General features: G+C 31.1%; 1 protein-coding gene across 7 annotated transcripts; it reads left to right on the top strand.

Annotated features, from left to right (window-relative positions):
• The first annotated feature begins 82 nt into the window (after positions 1-82).
• Positions 83-25,639, top strand: Sec31 (COPII coat complex component secretory 31). 7 transcript variants are annotated; one of them, XR_012460768.1, is made up of 28 exons: positions 83-284; positions 417-627; positions 698-872; positions 945-1,080; positions 1,156-1,253; positions 2,778-2,920; positions 3,179-3,281; positions 3,376-3,537; positions 4,108-4,233; positions 4,612-4,842; positions 5,358-5,444; positions 11,233-11,271; positions 12,146-12,272; positions 12,361-12,515; positions 13,177-13,327; positions 13,877-14,016; positions 14,229-14,393; positions 14,479-14,634; positions 14,720-14,975; positions 15,335-15,673; positions 16,257-16,363; positions 17,920-18,099; positions 19,070-19,222; positions 19,542-19,694; positions 20,752-20,823; positions 22,346-22,668; positions 22,766-22,854; positions 24,565-25,639. XR_012460768.1 is itself a non-coding variant. In XM_074135808.1 (26 exons), exons 2-26 carry the CDS (start codon positions 425-427, stop codon positions 22,526-22,528), a joined length of 3,756 nt encoding a protein of 1,251 aa, XP_073991909.1. In that variant the 5' UTR covers positions 83-284; positions 417-424; the 3' UTR covers positions 22,529-24,085. The 7 variants fall into 7 exon arrangements, 4 of the variants coding, with proteins under 4 accessions (XP_073991909.1, XP_073991908.1, XP_073991910.1 ...); XR_012460766.1 differs by having other exon boundaries at positions 22,346-22,854; XR_012460767.1 differs by lacking the exon at positions 24,565-25,639 and having other exon boundaries at positions 22,766-24,085.
• The last annotated feature ends 24 nt before the right edge of the window (positions 25,640-25,663 follow it).

Genomic DNA, 25,663 nt, shown 5'->3' with positions numbered 1-25,663 from the left:
GAAAAGTCGAATGAGATCCTCACAAAATGCTATTTTTGTAAACAATAAATAAATATAATTTTAATAACGCAATATTATTTGATTTGAAGAAAGGTTTGATTATCATATCTGTAGCAGCTACTACTCTTAAAATTGGCAATCCTCATCAAAACACATGACTGACTGACAAGTTTGTGTGTGTCTGTGGTTTAGTTAGGGGTAGCCACGTTGGAACCGGAATTTTAGAAATAAATATTTAATTCCTATAGGTTTTCAGTTTTATGCCAGAGAAATTTAGTAACAAGGTATGTATAACTGAACGAAACTTGTAACTATTTCCTTGGGCTGGGAAAGGACACTCTCTTTTATGTAGTGCTTTTCTTTTGTGCTAATGTTTTTAAAGCTTTGTTTATAGTATTAACATCTTAAATTTTTAGATTTTAAAATGAAGTTGAAAGAAATCGAGCGGACAGTCAATACTTCATGGTCGCCCGCTGAAAATTATCCAATACTTTTGGCTGCTGGAACTGCAGCACAACAATTAGATGCTTCTTTTAGCACTTCTGCTGCACTTGAAATATATTCTTTAAATCTTAAAGATCCTTCGCTTGATTTGGAGTTGAAGACAACAGTACCTAGCCAACACAGGTACTTAGTAATTTCATAGTACGTACTGTTTATTGTTTACATTCAAGTAACGTAATAATTTGTTTGTTAGGTTCCATAAACTTGGATGGAGTGGAGCTGGCCAAGGAATTATTGTAGGAGGTTGTGATAATGGCATAGTTCAGGTATACAATGTCCCTAAAGTACTTTCAAATGAAGAAGGACTTGTTGCAAACCCAGAGCGGCATACTGGTGCAGTTAAAGCTTTAGACTTTAATCCGTTTCAGGTAACATTCATAATAAAATTCTGTATTCAAAAATTTTGAACATTATATTAACATATAAGGTTTTTGGTACAGAGAAACCTATTAGCCACAGGTTCAACAAATAGTGAAATATATATTTGGGATATGAATAATACAACTCAACCAATGACCCCTGGAGCTAAATCTCAACCATTTGAGGACGTGGCCTGGCTAGCATGGAATAGACAAGGTTAGTAAATATTATCAGATTTAATTCATTTGTAAGTTAACGTTTTAATTTTTTTGTTTTGTTATTTGTTTTTAGTCCAGCATATACTGGCATCAACATTTTCCACACGCTCTGTTGTGTGGGATCTTCGAAAGAACGAACCAATTATTAAACTAACCGATACAACGACAAGGGTATGTTTCATTAATTAGTGACAGTATTAATTTGTTAAAAAAGTTTAGTAAAAACAATAAAAGTTCGACACTTTTTTCGACATTAGCTTTTCGCTTTGCAGCCAACTTTGACATTAAGCAGCGGTAACCTTCCTTTTAATGTTAATGAATTGTGCACTTATGGTCTTAACCTGGAGACTAAACTGAATTAGATTAATCAAGAACTAAATGAGGATCAACACACACATACTAAACTGAATCATCTGCTCCTACTGAATGGAACTTGCAATTGTCGATTGACATTGTTGTTTAACAACCTCATTTTACCACTTTAATTTCATATTCAAGAAATCCTTTCGTTCCTGGCACCTCTCGCTTAATCACAAACAGCGATTAACGTGCTTATAGTTGTTCTTAATGAATATATAGTTTTCGTGACCGCATATTGTTAAACTTAGGATGGAAGATTTGCGAGGAATCGGTCAAATAAAACAACTCGTCTTTTTGCCAATGTTTCGACAAATATATTGTCCTCTTCAGGGCTTAGTTTCTGTAACTCAACCAACCCGCATAGCCACGCCCTGAAGAGGACAATATATTTGTCGAAACGTTGGCAAAAAGACGAGTTGTTTTATTTGACCGATTCCTCGCAAATCTTCCATCCTAAGTTGTTCTTAATGCTTGTTTATCGCAGACCTCTTTAACCACAGAAATTTTATAATCTTAGAATTATTGTTCCTTCATATTCTATTTATTAAATATTCTAGATTTAATTCCTTATTAAAGATTTTTCATAACATATCGCAAACATTTTTCACTGAATCGGCTGTCTTTATAGCCAAGCTGTCCACGATTTCGTTATTTCTGATTCAGAGAACCTCGAATCACACTAAGTTTAACATGTTACCAAATCAAGAATCAATGGGTATTAGAAAGGGATTAGTGTACTGGACTTCCACGCGCCGATCCCGTGTTTAAGTCCAGCTTTGTGCCCTTAGCTTTCTCTTCCTATGAACCTCTTATTGCTCACTGTACAACAACTGTGTAACATAGAACATTTAGCCTGCATTGTATTAAAAAATGAACACCAAGCGCGAATAAATGACTCAGAACTTAAAACGCCTTAATTAAAATTGCGTTACACTTATTCTTATTTTAAACATGGCGTATTGTTCGTGTTTAACTATTCTTGTCAGCTTGTTTGTGTTTGATTGCATCGTTTATTGGTTGCGACCTTCTGACCTTTCAATTTGTGCGACGGGTGTTAAATCACTTAAAATGCCTACTTACTCCCCGCTGGCCCATTTTTCTTGCAAGTGGACGGAGAATTAGTTAGTTTCATGTGCATATATTAAGTTCATTTCATTCAAATCTGAACAAAGTATATTTCTGGATTGCTTTTAGGAAAAGTTTCTATCTTTTTTTATATTTAAGTGTATATAGCTACGTTAATTAAAAGTAAAGCTCAACTCCAACTACATAATTTTCATTCCATTAATTTTCTGAACCATTTTAAAGAAAGATAATTTATTTTTGTTGATCTAGGTAAGATGGAAAGTGGTTGCTTGGCACCCTGAAGTTGCCACTCAGTTGAGTCTTGCTTCTGAAGAAGATTCAAATCCTGTTGTACAACTTTGGGATTTGAGATTTGCGACAGCACCAGTTAAATCATTCCATGGTCATAATAGGTTTGTTTTTTCTTTTCTTTTTTGGTACATTAGCTTTTAGTCTCTTTGAAGTTAGAAATTGTTTGGAAGGCTCACTTCATAGTTAAAAGAACTCGTGAAATACTTTTTTTTGTATTCATCCAACTGTTGCATACTAAGCTTGTACTTAATTAAATATTTTTTCAAAGCAATTTGTGTTTTTGGAATGTGCTCTCTTGAAAAAAGAATTTAATCACATGTTGATGAATATTTTCTTCTTTTTTTTAATTATTACTTTAGAGGAGTGTTAACGTTGGCGTGGTGTGCTCAAGATCCTGATTTCCTCGTCAGCAGTGGTAAAGATAATAAAATTCTTTGTTGGAATCCAAATTCTCAAGAACCGGTAAGTTCTAGCACATAACTTTCATAATTTATACAATTCACCCAAATTTTATAAGTATGATTTTATTATTTTTTATATTTAATTCCAATATCAGGATGGTGAAATTGTTTGTGAAATTCCAAACACACAACAATGGATTTTTGAAGTAAGCTGGTGTCCAAAAAATCCATCACTATTAATTAGTTCGAGTTGCGATGGCCGTACTAGTATCTATTCTTTAACTGGTTCTCCTAGCCAGCTTCAAACTAATACGAAGGTAAGTTTTGTAAAATATAATCCCTTTTATTGGAATTTTATGATAATTTCGTATAAGTAAATCCTTATTTACAATGAAACGTCAAATGTTTTAGTGCTGAATTCCTTTGAAAGGACAATAAATATGTATACTCGTTTGAATCTAAATTAGCAGAGAGATTCCAGATTATCTTAATTCCTAATAATATATTAATATTTGAATAATTTTCTGGGTTAACTTAGACGTTAGACTTTTCTATAAGGTGTTATTTTAAATATGTAATTTGTTTACAATTTATTTAATGATAATTGGTAGCAAATATTTTGTAATCAATTAAGTAAAAGACAAAAATAACGTGGATAGTGTCTGCTTATATTTCTCTTCAGAGTAGTTACTATAAAACAATGAAGATTTCTGGAGCCCTGGAAAATCAGATTAAATTTTGGCTGTAAAATGATACAACATTTTGGGTTCAAATATCCGTTTATTTATAAATTATTTCTTCAAATACATATTTTAATAAAATTTGTTACAAACTTCTAGAAAAAAATACATACTTCTTTTGTAATATCAAAAAAAATGATTCTCTAGATTGCTGAATCATTTCCTGGAATGAGAGAATACAGTGAACCTCAGGTACCTTCATCACAACACCCTACTATTGATTTGAAGAAAGCTCCAAAATGGATGAAAAGGCCAGCTGGTACAGTATTTGGGGTAAGTACTGATAACATTATCTGTTTCTCCTATAATGGGGAGCTTTTATTCAGGCTGATGTTGTATTTAGATTCTTTGTCTTGCTTTAGTAAGAAAGGAAGTCCTACATTTTACAATCTTATAGTTGAGACCATTTGGACTGGAGTCAGTTTTTGTGGAAATGGTTTTTTATTAATAGAAAAAGCAGTAAGGCCTACAGAAAATAGAAAAGCATATTTGTAGTAGAATAGTTTCAACTGTTATCCGCTGCTAACAGTGAACGCTAACAGAAAATGAAAAACTATTGAAAGTTCAAATAAGATATTCAGTTTGAAGTGAGAATACGTCATTCAGTTCGATAAATTTGATTTTAATCGATTAATGTTTCTTTTCTTTCAGTTTGGTGGAAAACTAATTACATTTGCTGGAAAACATGTTCAAATTTGCCGAGTACCTCAGGATAATAATTTCATAGAAAGATCCCGTCAACTAGAGCAAAAAATACAGGAGGGCAATTATCATGAAATCTGCCGAGGAAAACAAGACCCAATTTGGACATATTTAGAAGCTAGCTTTTCATCACAACCAAGAATTGCTATTAGAGATTTACTAGGTTACAGTAAGGAATCTGTGAGTATTTACTTTAATATATATTTCTTTAAATATGTTTGTTAGTTGGTTTTTAAGCGGACTGTATTATTCGGAAAAGATGAATGATTAACATTAAATGCTGCAAAAATAATAAAAATTTCAAAATTTAGCAAATATACATGAAAAGAATTATTAAATTACATAAAATTTTAGCCATTTTCGTAAGCCTTCTTGCCAAAACGACTAGAATAGTATAATTACACTGTTTTAATTATTTTAATGTTATTATTTGTAATATTAATTGTTTCTTTCTCTCTATCTCTCTCTGTTTCTTTCTTTTTCTCATCTATTTCTTTTCCTTCTGTTCTCTCACTATATCTTTAAAGGTAAGAGATTTGTCTTCATTTCTTCCTAGAAAAACTGACTTATTTGTTTGTTTGTTTTATTTATATATATATATATATATATAACAATTATAACTTAAGTAATATTATTTTTAAGATCAACTCCTTGTAAAAATTTGAACAAGTTAAGTCAGTATACTTAATTTCCAGGTAACTAAAATGTTAGGAATCTCTAGTAAACCAACTGTTAATAAGGAAATGAACCATCTTGCAGGACAGTTTTCAGCACTGGGACAGGTATTTAGCTTAGGTATATTGAATAAAATAATATAAGGCATAATGGTTAAAATTAAAAGATATTTAAATGGGAGGGGCCATATAAATCCGTGGAAAAGATGAAAATCCGAAATTAAAATTAATCCGATGATTAATCCGTGAAAAGAGACACATCCGAAAATTTGTAACACAATACAATACAATACAATACAATATATTTATTGCTTATAAAGGTTACAAGACCCTTTAGCAAGGAGTTTGCGTTCGACATTTTTTTTTTTTTTTTTTTTTAACAGAAAAATTTGTAAATTAAATAACACTTTACTATACAAGAAGAAAAAAACAGAAATAAGTAGCTGTAACATTTAAAATTATAAAAAACAAAAATAAAAAGCCAAGCTACTGAGATACAAAATCTAAAATAAAACAAAGTAAACATGAATATAACTACAATATAACTATAAATATAACTGAAATGAAGACTTTAACAGATATTAAACAACCAAACAAATATAACTGGCCAAGCAAACCATGAGATACATATTATTATTCCAATTGAAATTCAACAAATTTATTCATTCTGTTCATTAACTAATAATATTAGCTATTCATTAATAATAAAAGAGCGCAACTTAAAAGCTCCGATAGTGTAGTAATATAAATCATTAATTTTCATCAAATTATCTATGGTAAGAAGTTCGGACAGTCCACAATTGGTACCCTCTATGTATTTATCTATGTAATGTTTTCTGAGCGAGCTGTAAATAGGACAATGCAAGTAGAAGTGATTCAAATCCTCTTCTTTCTTCATATTGCAGATTGTACATAAATTTAGATAATCCAGGTGGTATTTATTTCCTTTATGTAGAATATATAAATTACTATTGCCGGCTAATCTGATCTGTGCTATTATTCTAGTTTTATGGATTGAGTTTCTACAAGTTATGTAATTTTCACCTAAACCTAAAGTGCTAATTTTTCTGAAAACGGAACTAAAAGAAGAATTAATACACCTATCGATACTCAAACTGAGACAATGATTTTTTAGTGTTTCTAAAATAATATGCTTATTCTTAATCAGATCTGAATCACGTTCAATCTGAGTACTAACATCGATGCCAATAAGAGAAAACTGATTTGAGATTTGAGAGTACCAATTGTATTCCTCCGAACCACTTTCATGCATCTGTTTCAGTCGCATAAGACAAATTTTTGGGTATCTAGAATCAGGCATTTTAAGGATAGTAGACAAATAGTTAATAATTCTTGAAAATATGTTAACAATTAATGGTACACTTCCAGTTTCTATCATTACGAGGTAATTAGGGGTATTGTACGGTAGTAGGAGGAGTCGTTTTAAGTACATGATCAATACTTTCTCAACTTGTGGAAGGTACCTAAGTGACCAGATTTCTGAACCATACAATGCAGTTGCACCTACTATAGAATTAAATAATTTTAATTTTGAATCCCAGCTATTTGATTTACCTGATATTAGTATTTTATTGATAACAGAAGTTGCACTGAGACCTCTGTTTGTTAACTGCTTAGCAGCTATTGCGAATTTTCCGGTCGAACTGAATGGAATACCCAGGTATGTGAACTGGTTTACATACTCAATTACGCTTCCTTCATAATAGACGGGCAAGATTCTTTTCATTTTAGGAGAGCGTCGAAATACTATTATTTTTGTTTTATCAGCGTTCAACTCTAACGAATTGATTCTGCAATATTCTGAAACACAGTTCAATTTCTGATTTGCGTCACTTCGCGAATCTGCAAATAAAACTATATCGTCCGCGAAAGAGAGGCTGAGAATATCGATATTTTCTTCTATTTTTATTCCTATTAGATTACGTGACCTTATAAAATTTTCAAAATCCGATATGAAAAGACAAAATAATAGTGGCGACAGAGATTCGCCCTGAAGCACGCCTTGGGTGACCTGTACTTTCCAGTCAGATATTTGGTTGTTTAATATTAGTTTTAAGTTTGCATGTTCGTAGAGATTACTCAACAGTCTAATTATTTTGGCGCTAATACCTAGTGAATATAATTTCTGCCATAGATAGTCATGTTTAATTGAGTCAAATGCTTTACGGAAGTCTATGAATGTGGCATATAAGTAATTATGTTTTAGATTTGAATGAATGCTTACAGTAGTGTTTAACACAAATAAGTTATCAATACAAGAGCGTCCCCGCCTGAAACCCGATTGCCCTTCTGGAAGTAGATTATTAGATTCCACCCAGTTCATTAGTCTTGTAGCAATTAAAGAAGTGAATAACTTAGTCACCGTATTTATTAAGGAAATTCCCCTGTAATTTTCTGGGACATTTTTACAACCTTTTTTAAATAACAACAACATCAACGTGTCTGACCATTCTTTCGGAACAATTTCAGTGCTGTATATTACATTGAACATGTTTAACAAATAATGTTCCCATTCCGGTGGTAGATTTTTATAAATTTCATAAGGGATGCCATCAGGGCCAGGGGTTTTGTTAATTTTACATTTATTTAAAACATATTGAAATTCTTCTGATGAAAAATCACCATCTAAATATGGATCAGTGACACTATAGAAATTGTTTTTTATAGGAATATTTGCCATATAAAAGGAAGATAGAACATTATACCATGTGTCTACGCTAATTTCATTTGTTTGGCACTTAGTTGGCCTTAATTTTCTTACTGTAAACCAAAATTGCTGAGAATTTTTAACATTTGCCAGATCATTAGTAATTTCGTTTTCAAATGATTTTTTCGCTTTGGTAATTTGAGCTCTGTACTTATTTCTAATTGTAATATATTCAAGCAAGGCTTCAGAGGAGTAATTTAATTTTCTACATTTCTTTAAAGATATACGGGTTTCATACTTTAGTTTTTTGCAATCTTGATCAAACCATTTAGCGTTATAATTTACTCTAGACCGAGGCACAAAGTTTCTGGTTTGCCTCATATTGCAAGCCTCTACAGAACTATAAATGGTACTTACAATGTTATTATAGAGAAGTTCACTATTGTCACTATTATAATATATATTACGGTTTTCACTCATATATTTTTGGAACTCTTGCAACTGATACTGATTCCATTTAATTGATTTAATAATGTTACTTTTATTCGCACAATACTCATCACTATTATTATTTCTATTTCTTTTACTACCACTATAATTGGCTATATTATTGTACAGAATCATATGTAATTGGCAAGGTTTGTGGTCGTGTAAATTATAATTATCTAACAAATTCATATCATATATGTAAGACAAAGATTCTATATTAATCCAAATTAGATCAACCGTACTTTTCCCGCCCGATGAAGAAATAAAGGAATAATTACCCGGTCTATCCGTTCCAGTTCGACCGTTACAAACTGTCATTCCTAGAGAATTCATAGTATCCATTAATATTTTACCTTTATTATTTATAATACTATCAAGTGATTGTCTTGGCCAGGCCAGCATACTACCCAAAAATATCTCCTCCTCCAAATTATCCAAATCCCCAATTCTTGAATTAAAATCCCCGCCTATTACATATACCGCATTCTTATCAGTAGTTTCGGACAGTGTACATACATATTCATATAACAATTGAGCACAGTATTCTATCTCAATGGAAGGTTTCCAATAATTTACCCCAATCACTATTCTCTCATTACTGAATGAAACTAACACAAATAACCAGATATTTGATTTATCTAATAATTCCAACTTACAAGTTAAAGTTTTTTTATAAAATATTGCAATTCCCCCACTGGCTCTTCCTACTGATTTTTCCTTAATTGCGCTACTATATTCATAATTATACCTATCTTTTAAAAAGTTTGGCAATTTCAAAATATCACCTACAACCCATGTTTCAGTAAAGCATAATATATCATTTTTAACAAGTTCAATAATCTGATCGGATTGCAAGTTAAACAAAGTGTTAAGGCCTGAAATGTTCCAATATAAAATAGAAAGCTTATTACCTTCAAATTTTGTAGAACTATTATTTAGATAGCTTACATTATATGTGCTAGTGATCGTCTCTGGGCGAGGAGATTTGTTGACTTTCTTGGTATTTAATGATGAATAGAGTCCACTGGTTCCAGGTGTACTCAACAGTTCCAAATTTTCTTTCCCTTGTAATATAGCATTCTCCGTTACCTTTCCACTGTGCTCCCTTCTCGTTTTTGGGGTAATATCAAACACACGAAGTCTCTGGAGCCTTGGCTGTGCCCTTATTAAATTCTTCTTTCTTTTTTAGCAAATTATTCATACAAACTGACAAATCGAGCTGGAAAATCTCTTTCAACCTCAAAACGCCATCCTCATTACTGTCATAAATCAAGCCTGCAGTCAAGTCCCACTGAAAGAAATGACCCTCAATCAACAAGCCATCAGTTCGCCACGCCGTCCTTAAGTTTGGATTTAACCGCTTAATTTCTTTTTTAATAACAGCTAAACACTTTCTTTTGATCCTAGTTCTGAAGGCCAGATCTCTATGTACCACAAATGAGGTCCCTTTCAGTTTATTTGTTTTTCTAAGAATACAGGTTGTTGAGTTGAAATTTGAAAAACTCGCCAAGATCGGTTGAACACCGCTATCTGGGCGGCCCATGGGATACGCATCATTTATAAATAAATCTTCTTTAGCAATATTTAATTGATCAGTACAAAAAGTTTCGATTTTAAGTTTATAGTCATCCCCAGTTTTATGTTCCACACCTCTAAAAATTAAATTTTTACTTTTCGCTTTATTCTCTATGTTATCCAATTGGGCCTCTTGTAATTTATCACGCATTTTCAAATTCTCAATTTCCTTTTTCAGCACTTTATTTTCATCTTGCAACTCATTTATTTTTGCTTCCATCCCGTAAAAATCTTCTCTCGTAACGTAGTTCTTTGAATCCAATAATGCGCTGAAAGTAGCCATCAACTTTTCCATAGAGACATTCACAATTTCTGACTTAGTAGGTGTTGCCATTTCCAAATCGGACTCTGACTTTAAAAGTTTTCTACTAACTTCACCAATATTTTCTGGGGAGCTTCGAGACCTTTTTAATTTCTTTCCACTTGATTGTGTGTTTTCCTTTGGACTGAAATAATTTTTTAAACTATTAGGCATGAATAAGTTGTAGATTTCAATGTCACCGACGATCAATTGTATAAATTTAAAATCAGTCTCCAATAATAAATATTCTACCCAATGTTTGTAGGTCAGAACATACACTATTGTGAAGTTTTGTAGTTTATATAATATATTTAAACAAATAAATAAACAAACCAACAGTTCAGCCGCTATAACTCTTAGATTATATCCCCACCACTCCACTATATTCTAACTCACTTCAAAATCTTAATAAAATATGCAATTTTCTTTCATTAATTACGCATTAACGGTAAGTACAATCGACTCCAAATTTTCACATAGCGTTTATTAATGCTTAATCTAACACTTTGCACAATTTCAATGAAAAAGAACACTTATAACCCTCAAAATCCAACACAATTTAAGAGAGCGATGTGACCCCTGTCAATACAAACAGCAAACTCGAAAAAAATTTGTAACACAGTCAACTTCATTTTGTGGTAATCGTCTTTTTTTGTTTTACATTTCAAATTTCACATTTTTGGGTTATTGCCATCAATTTGAGGTTTTTCTGGTCGAAATATCTCACACCTGAAGAAGAACATAACCTAAAACTGGTTAATCATCATAAAATGAAGTAGGCTTGAGTTAATATTAGGTAGATTTATTCTTTTTAAATTGATATAAATTATTTTTTATAACCAACTTTTTACTTTTTTTACCAGGATGGATATGAAGCTAACATGCCAGATGGTCTTGGCTTAGTAAGTTCCTTCTTATTATTACTAGACATTAATTGCTTACTTCTGTAGCAACTTATTGTGATTGTATCAAATTATAGGAAATAGTTTTTCCTCTAAATTATTTTGTTCTGCTGAGATTTCTTCGGAAAATTCTTGAAGAAAATTCGTAAAGTTTATTTGTAATTTTTGTTAAAACTGCAATTTATTTGGAAACATCTTGAGCGTTACTCTTGCCCCATGAACAGTAGTAAAGTAGTCTGCTACTAGGATACCATTCCTTTGGTGTCGAACAGATAATTGCTATTTTTTCATGTCCATTTGTTGTTATATGACTACATATATTGACTATAGGTATTTTTCTAATAAACAACAAGTAAATAGTTAATGGGGAATTTCGAATTAGGCTTTTCCTAAACCTTGTTCCTGGTCTACACAAGGATATTTATTGTTCGAGATTAATATTGTTCATATTAAATGGGCAAAATTATTGGACTTGGAAGTGAATGAACCAATGTAATAGAATCAAACCTTCAGATTCCTTGGCTACATGATAGTCAGGAATGAGACTAATGAGGAATGATTAGTGTAATGAAAGAATGATCGGGATTTTTATAAAATTTCAGCTCCAAAGATAGGCGTCCTTCACACCAAAGGATAAATAAATATAGATAATAAATAAACAAAGGAAGAAAGTGAATTATAAGGGGTTATATTTATAACTTCTGAGGGGGGATTATACGCTTTACCATCAATAGAATTAGTAAAAACTCCAAGTCTGAAGTTATTAGTAACTTCTACGGTAAAAATTGTAGTAAGAGAAAGTTGTTTCAATGTTTCGCTTTAGATTCTGTATAGATATAATTTTTCCGTTTTTTTATTATTTTTTATTTTTTAGAACTACAATAACTCGGAAAACTTAAATGGTGGAGACATATTTGACAGTATATCAATGCAGCAACAAACAGCTGAAGAAATTAGGTCCCTAGAAATTAAACAACCTTTTAAGTTACTTCCAGATAATGGTAAATTTTTAGGATATTATTAAGCATTAGAAATTAATTATTTTCTGTTAAGATTTTTTATGGTAATTTACTATTATTTAAATTTTAGAGGTTGACGATAAGATATGCAAAGCGTTGCTGATAGGAAGTATTGAAGATGCTATAACTATATGTTTGAATGAAGGCAAAATGGCAGACGCACTGGTATTGGCTAGTGCTGCAGGTCCAGAAGTTCTAGCGAAGACACAGCGGAAATATTTTCTGGTATTAACTTCAAAATTGCTTAAATGAATGTAGTTCATGAATTCTGTTTGCATTGCAAATGAATGTCAGTGCATTAAATGTGAAACGCAGAGACGTAATTTTGTAGGCTCTCGATTAAATTTCAGTAGTATTAATTATAAGTTTTCAACCAAATTGTGTAAATTACGGCCAGAAAAATAAGTCTTGTGGGTGTTCACGCCAATTTAGTTTTGCTCCACATATTTTTGGTCAACCTAATTCAACTTAAATGCTTCACAGTGGTCGATTCCTACTTTACGATAACAGCTGGTTTAATTTTGAGCGCTCTTCGAAATGCTCACAGGTCTTGATCGCACAGGGAGTGCATACCAACTAATCCTGTTCAAATATGCCCTCAGATTGCTCGTACATGGGTAACAGAGGTTCCTTTGGCTGCGATATATCGCTTCCCTCTGCTTCATCAACATCTATTCATTAATTCGAGAAAACCATCTATTTTTTTAAATTTAACAACTACCATTTCCACACCACTATTTTAAGCTTTTTTTTGTAGCGTTTAAGTTCTTAACAGTAGTATTTTACATTTATAACAATTACTCTACATTTAAATGTATTCTTCTTCTTATTTTTTAAATTTTAATTACTACTTTAATATTTAACTTGAAGTTTTACTTTTTAACAGAAACGAGAAGGATGTATAAGACATATATTAGAAGGCTTTGTCAAAAATAATTGGTCTAGCATAGTTGATGACTGTGAATTGTCAAGTTGGAAAGAAGCTTTAGCCATTGTCCTAACTTACAGCTCTGACGACACCATGCCTTCTTTGTGCCGTGAGATACTTTTTTTTAAATGATACTAGTGCATATCTTAAAAAATAAATCTTTTTTAAGACATAGAAATTATGTATTGTAATCTTAATTGTGCCGTTGTAAGGACAAATATCGTATTAGTGTCATACGATCGTAGTTCGTTTTTTGTCCTTAAGACCTTGTTCTGAACTGGAAGGTTCTGTTCAAATAAAAAATTTGACACGATTACCTTAAATTCTTCTCTTTTTTTAATTGAGAAAGTAAAAAAAGTATGTTTAATAAATATAGTCGATATGTTCTTGAAAAGTATAACTAGAAATACATGAAATAAAATAAAAAGATTTTTACTATTGTGGGTTGATCACCTTTATTTCCATTTCTCCTTTTTCTGATACACATTTCTATGTAGAATAGGGTACTGCTCAACGTTTCTCGAATCAAAAACTTCGTGTCTTTTCTATAGATGAATTTTTTTTTTTAGATTCTTTTTAGAGAACATTGATTAAAATCAGTTTCTCTCAAAAGTGCATAATAATCTCATCTTTTTTCTTTTTTTTTTATCTGTTGCAGAGAAACTTGGTGCCCGACTAGAAAGGGCTGGAGGAGAATATTCTTCATGTGCGGATATCTGTTACATCACGTCCGGTCACATAGCTCCATTAATTCATAAGAAAACTTCTGGTATTACGTTAAATCCTGATAATATTCAGGTACTTATCATTATTAATACAATTTTTAAGGATTTTTTTTACTATTTTTATTTAAATTTCTGCGCTTGCACATTCGTTATTTAGTTAATTGCAAGTTCATTATGATTTAGGTGGAAAGATGATGCAGACAAAAAAGTCCATCAATGCACCGTCATTTTCACATCTACTTTTATTTTTGAGACAAGTTCAACCATCTCATTTTGTGCTTCTAGGAGCTTGTTGAATTAGTATTAGTCGCTCAAGGTGCTCTGCAATCAAGAGGTCAAAGGCTACCCATAGTAGGAGACGTTGCTAGATTAATTACCGAATATGCACAGTTGCTGGCCTCTGAAGGTGATCTTGAAACTGCTTTAGAATATCTTAACGATTCACAAGATGTAAGTATATTTGTTTGTTTTTGAAAATATTACAGTTCGAAGCTTCTGTCAAGCTTTTTGTTAACAAGCTTTTTTCTTTTTTTAGGATAGCGTAGTAGATTTGCGCGAAAGATTGTATTACGCTTTAGGCCACAAAACATTGTATAACACTCAACCGCAACAACAAATGCAACGGCAGTCTTCTTCAATGGTACATCAGCAACCTCAACAGCTCCATAGAAAAACTTCCATACCGTTTCAGGTCTAGTAAACAATTGGAAAAGTAGTTATTGGCAAATTGAGAAAATGAAAAATTTGGCTATAATAATTGGTTTCCGTTTTTAAAGGTGATGCAAAATGTACCTAATCAACAGATTCCAACACCACCAATAAGTTCTTTTGGTAGGCCTCCATCTGTTAGCGGAGGATCAATATCAGGTTCAATACCACCAGTAGTAACTTCACAACAAAATTTTGGTGGCGTGCCTCCAATAGTTCCCAAACCATCATTAATTCCGCACCAACAAGGAATTACATCACATCCGCCTCCTCCACCACCGCAACAAAGTTTCGCTAGAAATTCTCCGAGTCCACATGTCCCAGGTACGTTCTAAATTTTTGTTTTTAGTTCAGTTGAAATTGTCTAGATTCCGAATAAAACGTTCTTCATTGAGGGAAAAACATGTAAACACTCAGTTACACGACTTTTTAAAATAATCAAAATTACAACGTCGAATTCTTCGAAGACTTCTTTCTATTAAAAGTTATTTGGCTTCATTGTAGGTAATAAAAGGACTTCAAGAAGGAAGTGCGTTGACTCGTATTTTGAGTTTTGTTGACCACAGACACATATATGTACATACACTCCACAGATTCATTTGTAAAACTATTGTTTTCATTTTTAACAGGACTTCGAATCGTTTATATCAGGAGAAAACTAACAAGTCTTTGATTGTTTGCAGGAACAACAATGAAGAAATATATAGTAGATCCTTCGGTAGCAAGCAGCGGTTTTAGAGCTGGAGGACCTCATGTCTATAATACTTCGGCACAAATGGCACCTTCTTCTCAGCCTGCGGTACCAATGTTTGGTGGACCAGCATTTACTCCGGCTCCAGCTTACACTCACCAAGAGTACGGCCCTGGATATGGAGGACAACACCTACAACAGCAACAACAGCAAGGACCTAATCCTGTTAATACTTACCAGTCTTACAAATCTCCTACGCCTCCTTTAACACAACAGCCAGTGCCAGCATTCAGACCAAATCAATCTAATAATGTCCCTTTTAAACCACCAGGTAATTCTGTTATCTTACTCAAATTTAAACTTTTTTATGATTATTATTATTTCCACGAGGAACATATGGGGATAACCCTGGTTCTATTTCAGTACCTTAGTTGTACTTAACGCATCGCATCATGAAAAAAATATATTTTGTTGAGTCGTCATTGAAGATGCGGTCTTGTAGTAGTTTCTAAAATAGTTTTTAACTGAATAATATTGAAGATTGCTGCTGCCAATACGAGAAGGGATTTTCTTATTTGTGGCTTCCATACGCGGTTTAGAACACATCAATGCCTAGTACTTCTCTAGACTTCCATTTCCTTTGATGGTTAGTGTACAGAGAGATAATACTGTCCTTGGAGACCTCCTTGAAAAATCTTCTAGTTACGAAACAAATGTTGTTTTTCCGCGAAGAATTTTGGCAATGTATATAATTCGCTTTGGCAAAATTAGTACTTAGCGATGTCCTTACTAATGTATTCACCTCACTTAGCTTTTATCTTCTATAGATGTGTCTTTTCATTCTTCATTATTGTCAAAATATTGTGACTTTTTTGCCTAATATAAAGCTTTCTTAAAGAGAATACTTTATTTAGGGGGAACACTTTCTAACGCCGCTCCACCTCCTCTACAGCTGTCTGCTCAAAACAATCCCCCATCAGGCTGGAATGATCCTCCATCACTTGGACCAAGAGCAACACAGGTACCACCAAATTTCAGTAGCTTTTTATTATCATTCAATAGTGTTGTAAGAAACGTCTTAAGCAGGGCTTTTCAAATGAGTTGACGGTGAACCAATTTTCTTAGACAAAGTTCAAATGGAAGTAAGAATATTACCAATGTTTTATTTTCTCATGAGTCATCTTTTTTTGTTTTTGCCAAGCTTTCGATCTAGGAATGAGGTCATCTTCAGGACCTATATATTCTATCGACATAGACAGGACAGAAGGCATGATGTCTTTACATATACCAATGTAAAAACGATAATACTTATTAATAGCATAAGCCTTAAAGATGACCTAGTCCTATAGGTCGAAAGGTAGGAAAAAATAAGAAACAGTGACTGAAATTGGAAATATTCCTTCTTCCTTTGTAATAAATAATACTTCACGAATAATCTAATGCTCTTTAAAGTGAAAAAAGGACCATCGTTAGTCTACAAATCATATGAATATGTTTTTATTCATACATTAGTCCGGAAGAAATGATTAGTCATTAATTTTAAACAAAATGAATATGAGATATTCATTAAAACTGTCCCGTAGGACAGTTGTATAAGGTTGATGATAATAATGTAATAAATGAGCTGTTATGTTAATGGTGCACTTTAAATGTAGGACTGCAATTGAATATTTCTTTTCAAATTACTGTAAACAATTTACGAAAAGGAAATAGGAAAGGGAATAAAGTATGTAATAAAAATTGTAAACAGCGTTATCCAATTTAAGAAAAAAAAAATATGTGTACAAGAATAGGCGTATAAGACGAATTCCAATGCGACTTGAAAGGCCCTCATATTCCTCCGTTAGGGGCGCATAGAATGTAGACTTCTTGGGAAATTATAGGTAATATTGTTGGTTTAATAGGTACATTAAAATAAATCAATCCTAAGAATAGTTTTGTGGGATGCACCAAGAGCAGGTAGAGATTGGATTTCGCCCCCAGGAGGTTATCATATCGTTATTTGTTTATTTAATTTTATGTATGTACATTCCATTAAACACGTTTTGTCTTCACATTATTTTACTATCCTAGAATATAAATTTTAAGACTAAAATAAAAATACATAAAATAATTAGCATCACATCTAACAGCTCATTTTATTATTTTATAGAAGAATATAAAAGTATGTATTTTTTTTTGTCTTCTAATTTTAAAGTTGACGACTATTTGAATATTTGTTTCAAGCTACCAATGGCCAATCATTATTATGTGAGTAAAATAAATGGTTTAATTGATAGCTTCTCTTAGACATTGCTTCTTACACCGATTTTTAATTTAATGATTCTTTCATCTAACATTTTATCAATTTATTATCATTTAGTGTTTCTTTTGGAGGATAAAAGAAAATCATATAATGTTTATGAAGAAACCTTGTGGACATTTTAATTTTAGAATATTACTAAAATTAAAAATATTTTGTTTTATTTTTTTTTTTTACCATCAAAAAAAATGTTGTCTACAAGGTTGTTTTCAAAGTAAGAAACGCTATATCATCTCTAACGGTAACAAGTAATAATTGGAGGGTATGATTGTTAGTTAATGAGACGTGGCGATTTAGAGATGTCGGCAGTTCACTCCGGAACGAAACTGTACCAGAAGAAGAAAAGTGGCAACCGAGATGGTGGTGGCAAGGTAGAATGCGAAAACATCTGGCCGCCCAATCTACCTTCCTTTTTCTTTCCAGATACCAGAGAAATCCATTTTAGCTATCCACAGGTGTTTTTTAAATCTTCCTATATGATCCTATTTCCTTTCTTAAAAAAAAAAAAAAAAAAAAACCTTTAAAGGGTTATGTATTTGGGGGACAAATCCTTTTACAATGTTCTAATATTATGCAGAAAACACAAAGTTCACAAATCTGGTTATAAATGTTCTTACGTCACTTCAAATGCTTTGTAACGTAATCACCTAAAATACTATTAAAGGTTCAACACTTTTGAATGTTCAACAATGTCATAACTACCTAATTTCGGGCTGACATTCGATCAGGTCAGAGGAAATTTTAGCTGCTAATTCTGTGAGAGATAGAAAAGTCTGACATATGCGGTTGGTGACAAGACTTCTGCGAATGCGTTTTTTTAGAACTATGTATGAATAATTTATCAAGAATTCGTAGTTTTTTTTTCTACTTTGCATTGTTTTTACTGAATTTAGATTGGTTAATGTATTACGTATTGGTTTAACATGATCCCGGAAATATCCTTCGATTACTTCAACCATAGACGATCATTGAAACCCTAAGAATTTTCAAATATTTCTGAATGATCCAACCGTGGAGGTCATCAGCGACAATAATAATTAATTTCATATTTCCATCCGTAGAATTTATTGCTTACTGCCTTCACCTAAAAATTCCTAATATAGTCTTGTGAATCTATTTTCTATTTTATTTTTTGTTTTTGTTTTGTTTTTTCTAACAGTGTTTCTGAAGAGTTTTTAATTTTAATATTGTGTAGATATCACTCACAATCATTTTTTTATTTTTATTTTTTAATATGTAGATTATAAACTTCGTAATCTATTTATTTACTTCCTAGATTATGAATTATACAGAGTTGGAGAAAACTTTTTTATTTTAAAATATTATTTTTAACGATTTGTAAGGTTTCTTTTGTTGAGCGTTTGTGTTTTCATAAATATGCTAAACTATTTTTCAGTTATTAATAAACAAAATTTTTGTTTACAGCAAAAGACTGATCTAGGTCCTCAGAGTCCAATAACACATCCGTTGTTTAGTTCTGCACTTCCACAAACAGAGTATCCTGGTCAACAATTCCAATCACAAATACCTACTCAACAACCTTTTCAACCGGCAACTCCAATTTCTGCAATGCATCAGGTAATTTTTTTAAAATTATTATGCTATGGAAAGTATTGTCAGAATTATTTTTGAGATGAAAATAAGGCTGCCAATGTAAAAATAATTAGTAATAAACTAATCATTTGTTTGGAAGAGGTTGCCGCTCAATTTGTAGCAATCTTCATAGAACTCATATTGATTGTTCTTAAAATGTTCTTAGACCGATCCCCTTATTAGCACATGTTCTTACTACTAGCAGAAAGCTTATAATATTGATTTAATTGGTTGATGGTTTTTCTTATTTCACTTCTGAGTAACTAACTTATCTCTGTTACTATTAACTAAGTATTATTTGCAGCCAATAACAGGAGGATACGGTGATCCCCCTATATCAATGGCCAGACCTGCAGAACCAACAAAACCTAAGGCACCAATTCCCCAACAATATCTGTATATTCAAGTTGCCTTTGATGATTTGAGAAATAAATGTTCATCCGTTTCCAACAATGCAGTAAGTTCAATATTTTTATTTAATAAAATTATCGTTGATCTTATTTCAGTGAGAGTGGTGCTCGTGTTTTATTTGTATTATTACAATATCCACCGAAAATGCCTGGAATTGCTCATATATTTCAGAATATCTCGCTAATTCGCAAAAGTTTTTAAGATATATTTATTTATTTTCATTTGTTCTTTGGAAATACATGGAGAAAGTTTGTATACCTACTATTGTATACCAGTACTCCAGTACAGTTAATATAATATTTTTTTCTTGAATATTTATCTTCGCACGTCACTAATTGGACTTCGAAAAGGTGGACAATTTTAGGGCAAATAAATAAATGTCAATAAGCATCAATTTACTTTGCTAATCATATTTTAGGCAGGATCGTATTTATTGCGTAAAATATTTAGCTTTATATCTCGGAATCCAATACATGCTTTTAATTTCAGCTACTCGTGCTGAGTTCTTCGGTTATTTTGAAAGATATTGATCAAAGTTCTGCATTTTATGAAGAATATTCTGTTATTTTTAGTTCATTGGAAATGAAAGATCTTCTTGGTTGTTTTTCTTATTTGTACAAATGAACTTTTCCTTCATTTTTAAATGCTTATGTTATATAAACATGACCTTACCTATGCGAAATGCATATTTCTTCTGGAATATTTTTGTTGGAACACAATAAAGATTATGTATGTTACTATAAATTTAATTGTTAACGATTATGGTCAACTATAATAATATATAGAGAACGTTTCTATTCTTAAATTTCATATAGAACAACCGTTAAGATTCGCAGTGACGGATTATTATTATTAATACCTAGGACCAATTTTTATTATATCCCTGACTTTCATCTATCACCAGAGGTAGAAAATCCGTTTGCTGTATAGAATATACTTTATGTTTTCGTTTCCCACGTGCGTGTTACGACGAATAAAATCAGTACAACAATACAGCTTTGAATTTCCTTTAATACTCTTGATTCTGATGTCATTAATAAAAACGAAATGTAATTGACAATTGCTATTAATAATTTTTATTAATGCAATCATTTTCATTTTAGCTCGTTAGAAGAAAATTAGAAGACGTTACTAAAAAGTTGGAATTACTTTATGATAATCTCAGAGAAGATAGAGTAAGTTTATTTAAAATATCTTTATTTATTGAGCTATACATGTGTCTACATTTTCTATAAATTAGAATACAAATTTGTGAATTACTAAAAGAAGGATTCTTTTTGAAGCTAACAAATTTATAAATCAATTTGTTAACAACCGTAGAAACTAAGATGAAGATGACAATATGAAGATATCATATTGTCTTGGTACTATTGCCAAGCGCAAGTGTTAGCATCTTTCAATCAACCAAAAGTGGTCCATATTGAATGAAACCTGTTCCCAAAACTTTTCCGGACATTTACAGACAGTATGGGTATTTCTGAGAGTGAAATGATTTCATTCGCTACTTTTAAAAACTGAAATGGTGAACAGTGTAAAAATTAATTGGGGAATGAAGCTGCACCAAAGATGTTCTCGTCCTTGTGAATGAAAAATTTACAATGACTCACCATTACAATGGTTAATGTAGTTGATTTATGCAACTGAGGTTGTACTCAAAATATATACCAATTTATTCACCACTGCACAATGTATCTCACGTTTTTTCATGTTCACTGAAATGAGAAGGGACCACTCTCCCCTGTGTTCTAGTTTCTTATTGGCTTTCTACAAAATAAAACTAAATATTGTTTACTATCTTAGCTTCTTTCTTGACAATGATTAATGCTGACTTGTTCTGCCAGGATATTGGAGCAATTCATAGAGGCAATGTTGGCGGCTGGTGGTCAAAAAAAAACAGACTGCGAAAATTTATTTTGCAGTCATTCACTTAACGCGATATTTACCGAGTTAGATGAAAACTCTTCTTAGTTTATTTGATTTTATTAATGTGTCGAATTGTAAGTACCCAGACCCAGAGGTCAGCGCCTATATTCATAAAATCCATATTTTAGTCAAGAAGTCAATTGTTTTTAAATGGCTTAAAAGGTTTTAACGTCAAATCCTGGTGAATTATATTTCATTCCGTCTGGCACGCCACATAGTTTTCAATTAATGCAGTAATTTTTCATTATCGTGGAATTCTTTTATTACTTCATCAGAGATGTTATACTCCTGTTTCGGAATTCTCACCATTGAAGGGTTTTTTTTTCATTGCTTCTGATTGAGTCCACACTGAGCTTTGTTACTTCCACCAGATGTGTATTTACTTTGTAGATCTGTGTAGGAGTTCTTGAAAGAACGGTGAGAGAAGGCAGTTACACTCGCTGTGTAACGCTTCCTTTCCAACATATTTTTAAAATAAATATATTTTTTCTGTTTAATTAATTATCTAAACATCATGGTACACTGTTGCGGAAATCTGAAAGTGTGTGTAAGCGGTTAATCATTAGCAGTATTTCATAAGAATATAGTCACTTAAATAAGATCATGTTGTTAATCGAATACTCAATAACATTCAAGCCAAAGCCCTAGAAAAAGTAGGTTTGCACATACTTCGATTGAGGATAAATGTCCTCAACAACCTCCTAAAAAAAAATACATTTTTATTTTACGTAATTGTATTTCATAAATGTTAACAAATTTATTTTATTTTTTTAGTTAACTACAGCTACTATGAAAGGATTAGAACAACTGGTACAATATGTAAATAGTTCAGATTATAATTCTGGCCTGGCATTAATATCACATATGGTAACTGGTTCAGATTTTGCACAAATTGCCACATTTATGACTGGGTTAAAAATACTATTGCAAACGGCGCAACAATTAAGGATTAACTGAGAACAACTAAGGCGCTTGGTCAGAGAGACTACTGTCTGATGAAATCAAGGTTTTGACCAATGGGTAAAGTCCAAGGAGCGCCTCCATCTTAGATGTATAACCTTTCAGTTTGTTCAATTGCTTAAAAAAAACAAACCGAGGTATTGGAAAACCCCTTCTTATTTTATTGTTTTTAAAGCTAAAGGTATTAAAGAACAAAATAATAATAATATTGAACTATTTTTTTGTGCAATATAGTTTATTGTTGTGAAAAAAGTTTACATTATCAATGGATATAAGAAAAAGAAAACAAAGGATATGTCTTTTTTGCTTTTTATTGTAAAAAGGTAACAAAACTTACATTACTTTCTAAAACATTATGAAAAACAACAATTATTTTATTAATTCGAGCACTAAAGCTCATAATTTTTTAGAAATATTCTCAAAAGATTGCCCTAAACTATAATAAATAAATAAAATACATTACAACTAAAATATTAAAGAAAAAATCATTAAATGAACAATACTTAAATTGTTCATATTTTTTTACTTTAGTTTGTATAGTAGGATAAAATTTATATACATATATCTACGCATGTAGTATGATTAATAGGCTTCAAATATTAAGGGTCTTTGTATTCTAATATTAGCCATAGTTAAGCTACTCATTTGTATAAATTCTTTATTTCAACTTTATATCTTAGAGGAAGAAATCGAAAAACGAAATGGGGATAAAATATGTACAGTATTAATCAGTTCAACACGATCTGTATATAATTGAAAAAAAAAAGATGAAATATTTCTCATACTTATTGGTTAATTGTCAAATAATTTTCAAACTAAGTAACATTTTAACTGCTACTGGATAAATAAGTCTATCGCATGTAGGTATGTGATCATTAGCATGGCAGTGCGATATAGTACAGCTTTCAATATTCACTCCGCCAACGGGATAGCATAGTAGATGTGGTACAAGATACCTACCGTTCGGTTAGCTAATTTATTGCATTGCCTGAATCGGCAAAATTTATGTGGATACATTTCTGTTTCTCGTTTGAGGGGTTCACCTCAAAAACGAATGCTACTACTTGATAACAACCTGTTTTACAGAGTTTAAAGAGACTCGAGTTTGTATTTTATTGGTCATTAACATAAATAACGAGCTTAATAAGGTTTAAAACAAAAAATAAGTTGAACAATAAAAGAAGCTCTACCGTTTGAGTATAGTTTCTTATTTATTTTATTCTTTTATAATGTAAAATTTGATTTGAATAAAACTTTCAAAAGTCTGAAAATAACTGCATAATATCCAGTTATTTCTTTTAAACAATTTTTTCAGATAATAAAAGAAATTATATATTTTTAATAACACTAAAAAAGAGATGTAAAAAATTGCGTCTTCGGGGAAAAAGTAAACTCTATGTAGAGTTTATGATATTTTAATGCTTATGGGCATTCACATCATTGTATATTATAAATAGATTATATATATATACATATAAAAAAAAAAAAAGATTAATTCAATATATTAATGACTGTTCATATGAAATAAATAATCATGTTATTTATTTTAAAAAAGTTTCCTTTTTACTGTTTTCCGTTTTGTAGAATGAATAACAAGGCCGATTCTGCGAATAAAACTTCTCGGTCAAAATACTTCAATCGCAAGTGTTTTTTGTTTATTTTTTTAAAGTTTTATTCTGATCCCTTTTATAGTATTGTCACTCGTATGATATTAAAAATTAGTTGATATGTTATTAGTCAAATCCTTGTAATAAATGCAGGTAGTATTTTTTTTTTACTTTCTCTTTAAAAGACGAAAGTATAATTGTGTAGATTTAATAATTATTTAATTGGCAGAACTCAAAAACCAAAATTAGCAGATAGTTAAAATTGAAATTTTCACGGAAAAGCGGAATCTTCTTTAATGAACAATTCCCATTTTCTTCTATTTTTCTCATAAATCGCTCGAGCGATTTCCCTTTAAGCATACCTGTTGTCGTTTTCATTTGAACTTTTTTTTTTTTTTTAGGAAATTTGATTTTTGGTTGTTACAGAAAGAAATGGTTATAACGAACTTCTTCCTCCTAAAGGTTACTTTGAACGTACTCGTATTATTAGGATCTAATACTTACGGGACTAAATGATCAACTGAAAGTCTGATTTGTAGAAAATGCGAGAACTTGTACGAAAGTAAGAATATTTTGAAGGGTATTTTCTCGTTAATTTCTTTTACACTTAGCAAAGTTTGTTAACTTTATTTACTGACTAATGAAAACAAAAATTCAGTTCAGGAATCTAATGATTTTTTTAAATATTTTCATTTTAAATCGAAATAAAATCTATTTACATGGTTTACCATTTTTAAAAAATTTATAATTTCTATCACGGTATTCTGGAAAACACGTATCTCCCGAGTAGAGATACGTAATTAAAATTTACAAAGTTGTCTAAAGTATTTCTGCGCATTCTACAATTTATCTCTAAACATTCTACTATTGTTATTATTAAATTACTGATACGGTCCTGAAGATGTGCATCCGGTAACTTGGCAAGAAAGAAAAGTTTCTTTAATTTCAATGTTTCAAGAAGTGCAAATATTAATTTTCAAATTCGCCTCTTACAATTTACATATTTTCCGGATATTGAAAACGCCACTATCCGCTATTTGTCAAAAGGAAACATGAAAATCTACTACCTTAATAAATTAACCAAACTTTTATTTTACAACTTTTTTTTTACAAATATAAATAAAGTAAAAAAACACAATTATTTATATTAATATTAATAAAATAATACACATACTTTAAGTTAATAATAGTACGTTTCCTTATACTTTTTAGTTCTTAAATTTAATGTTCACATTATAATCTAAAATATTTTGCAAATTTTCCATGGTAAAAATTATTAAAAGATTTAAAATGGATAAAAATAAATAATATAAGTACATATTCATAATTTATCCCCCTAAAAAAAAAAAAAAAAAAATTGATTAATACATCCTTTACCAATAATATTATTAAATTGACTACAAAAACGTGTTTTTATTAATATTAAAAAACTCAGAAATATCTATAAATGTTAAAATAAATGTAACAGTGGCCTAATATAACCCAGTTTAAGTGTTGATTCTATTAAAGATTCGGATGTCTACCA

This window comes from Rhodnius prolixus, unplaced genomic scaffold (assembly GCF_049639745.1).
Source record: "Rhodnius prolixus isolate KJV_2025 unplaced genomic scaffold, Rpr scaffold_5, whole genome shotgun sequence".
NCBI lineage: Eukaryota > Metazoa > Arthropoda > Insecta > Hemiptera > Reduviidae > Rhodnius > Rhodnius prolixus.
The sequence above is the reverse complement of the archived record's forward strand: the minus strand, read 5'-3'. Positions and strand labels throughout refer to the sequence as shown.

What these genes read in the sequence shown, in the direction of transcription:
- Sec31 (XM_074135807.1), top strand. Translation starts at nt 425, where the DNA reads ATGAAGTTGAAAGAAATCGAGCGGACAGTCAATACTTCATGGTCGCCC. An exon ending in CAGCTGGTACAGTATTTGGG is followed by an intron (nt 4,234 to 4,611) that starts GTAAGTACTGAT and finishes CTTTTCTTTCAG; the next exon opens with TTTGGTGGAAAACTAATTAC. An exon ending in TAAATCCTGATAATATTCAG is followed by an intron (nt 14,017 to 14,228) that starts GTACTTATCATT and finishes TTGTGCTTCTAG; the next exon opens with GAGCTTGTTGAATTAGTATT.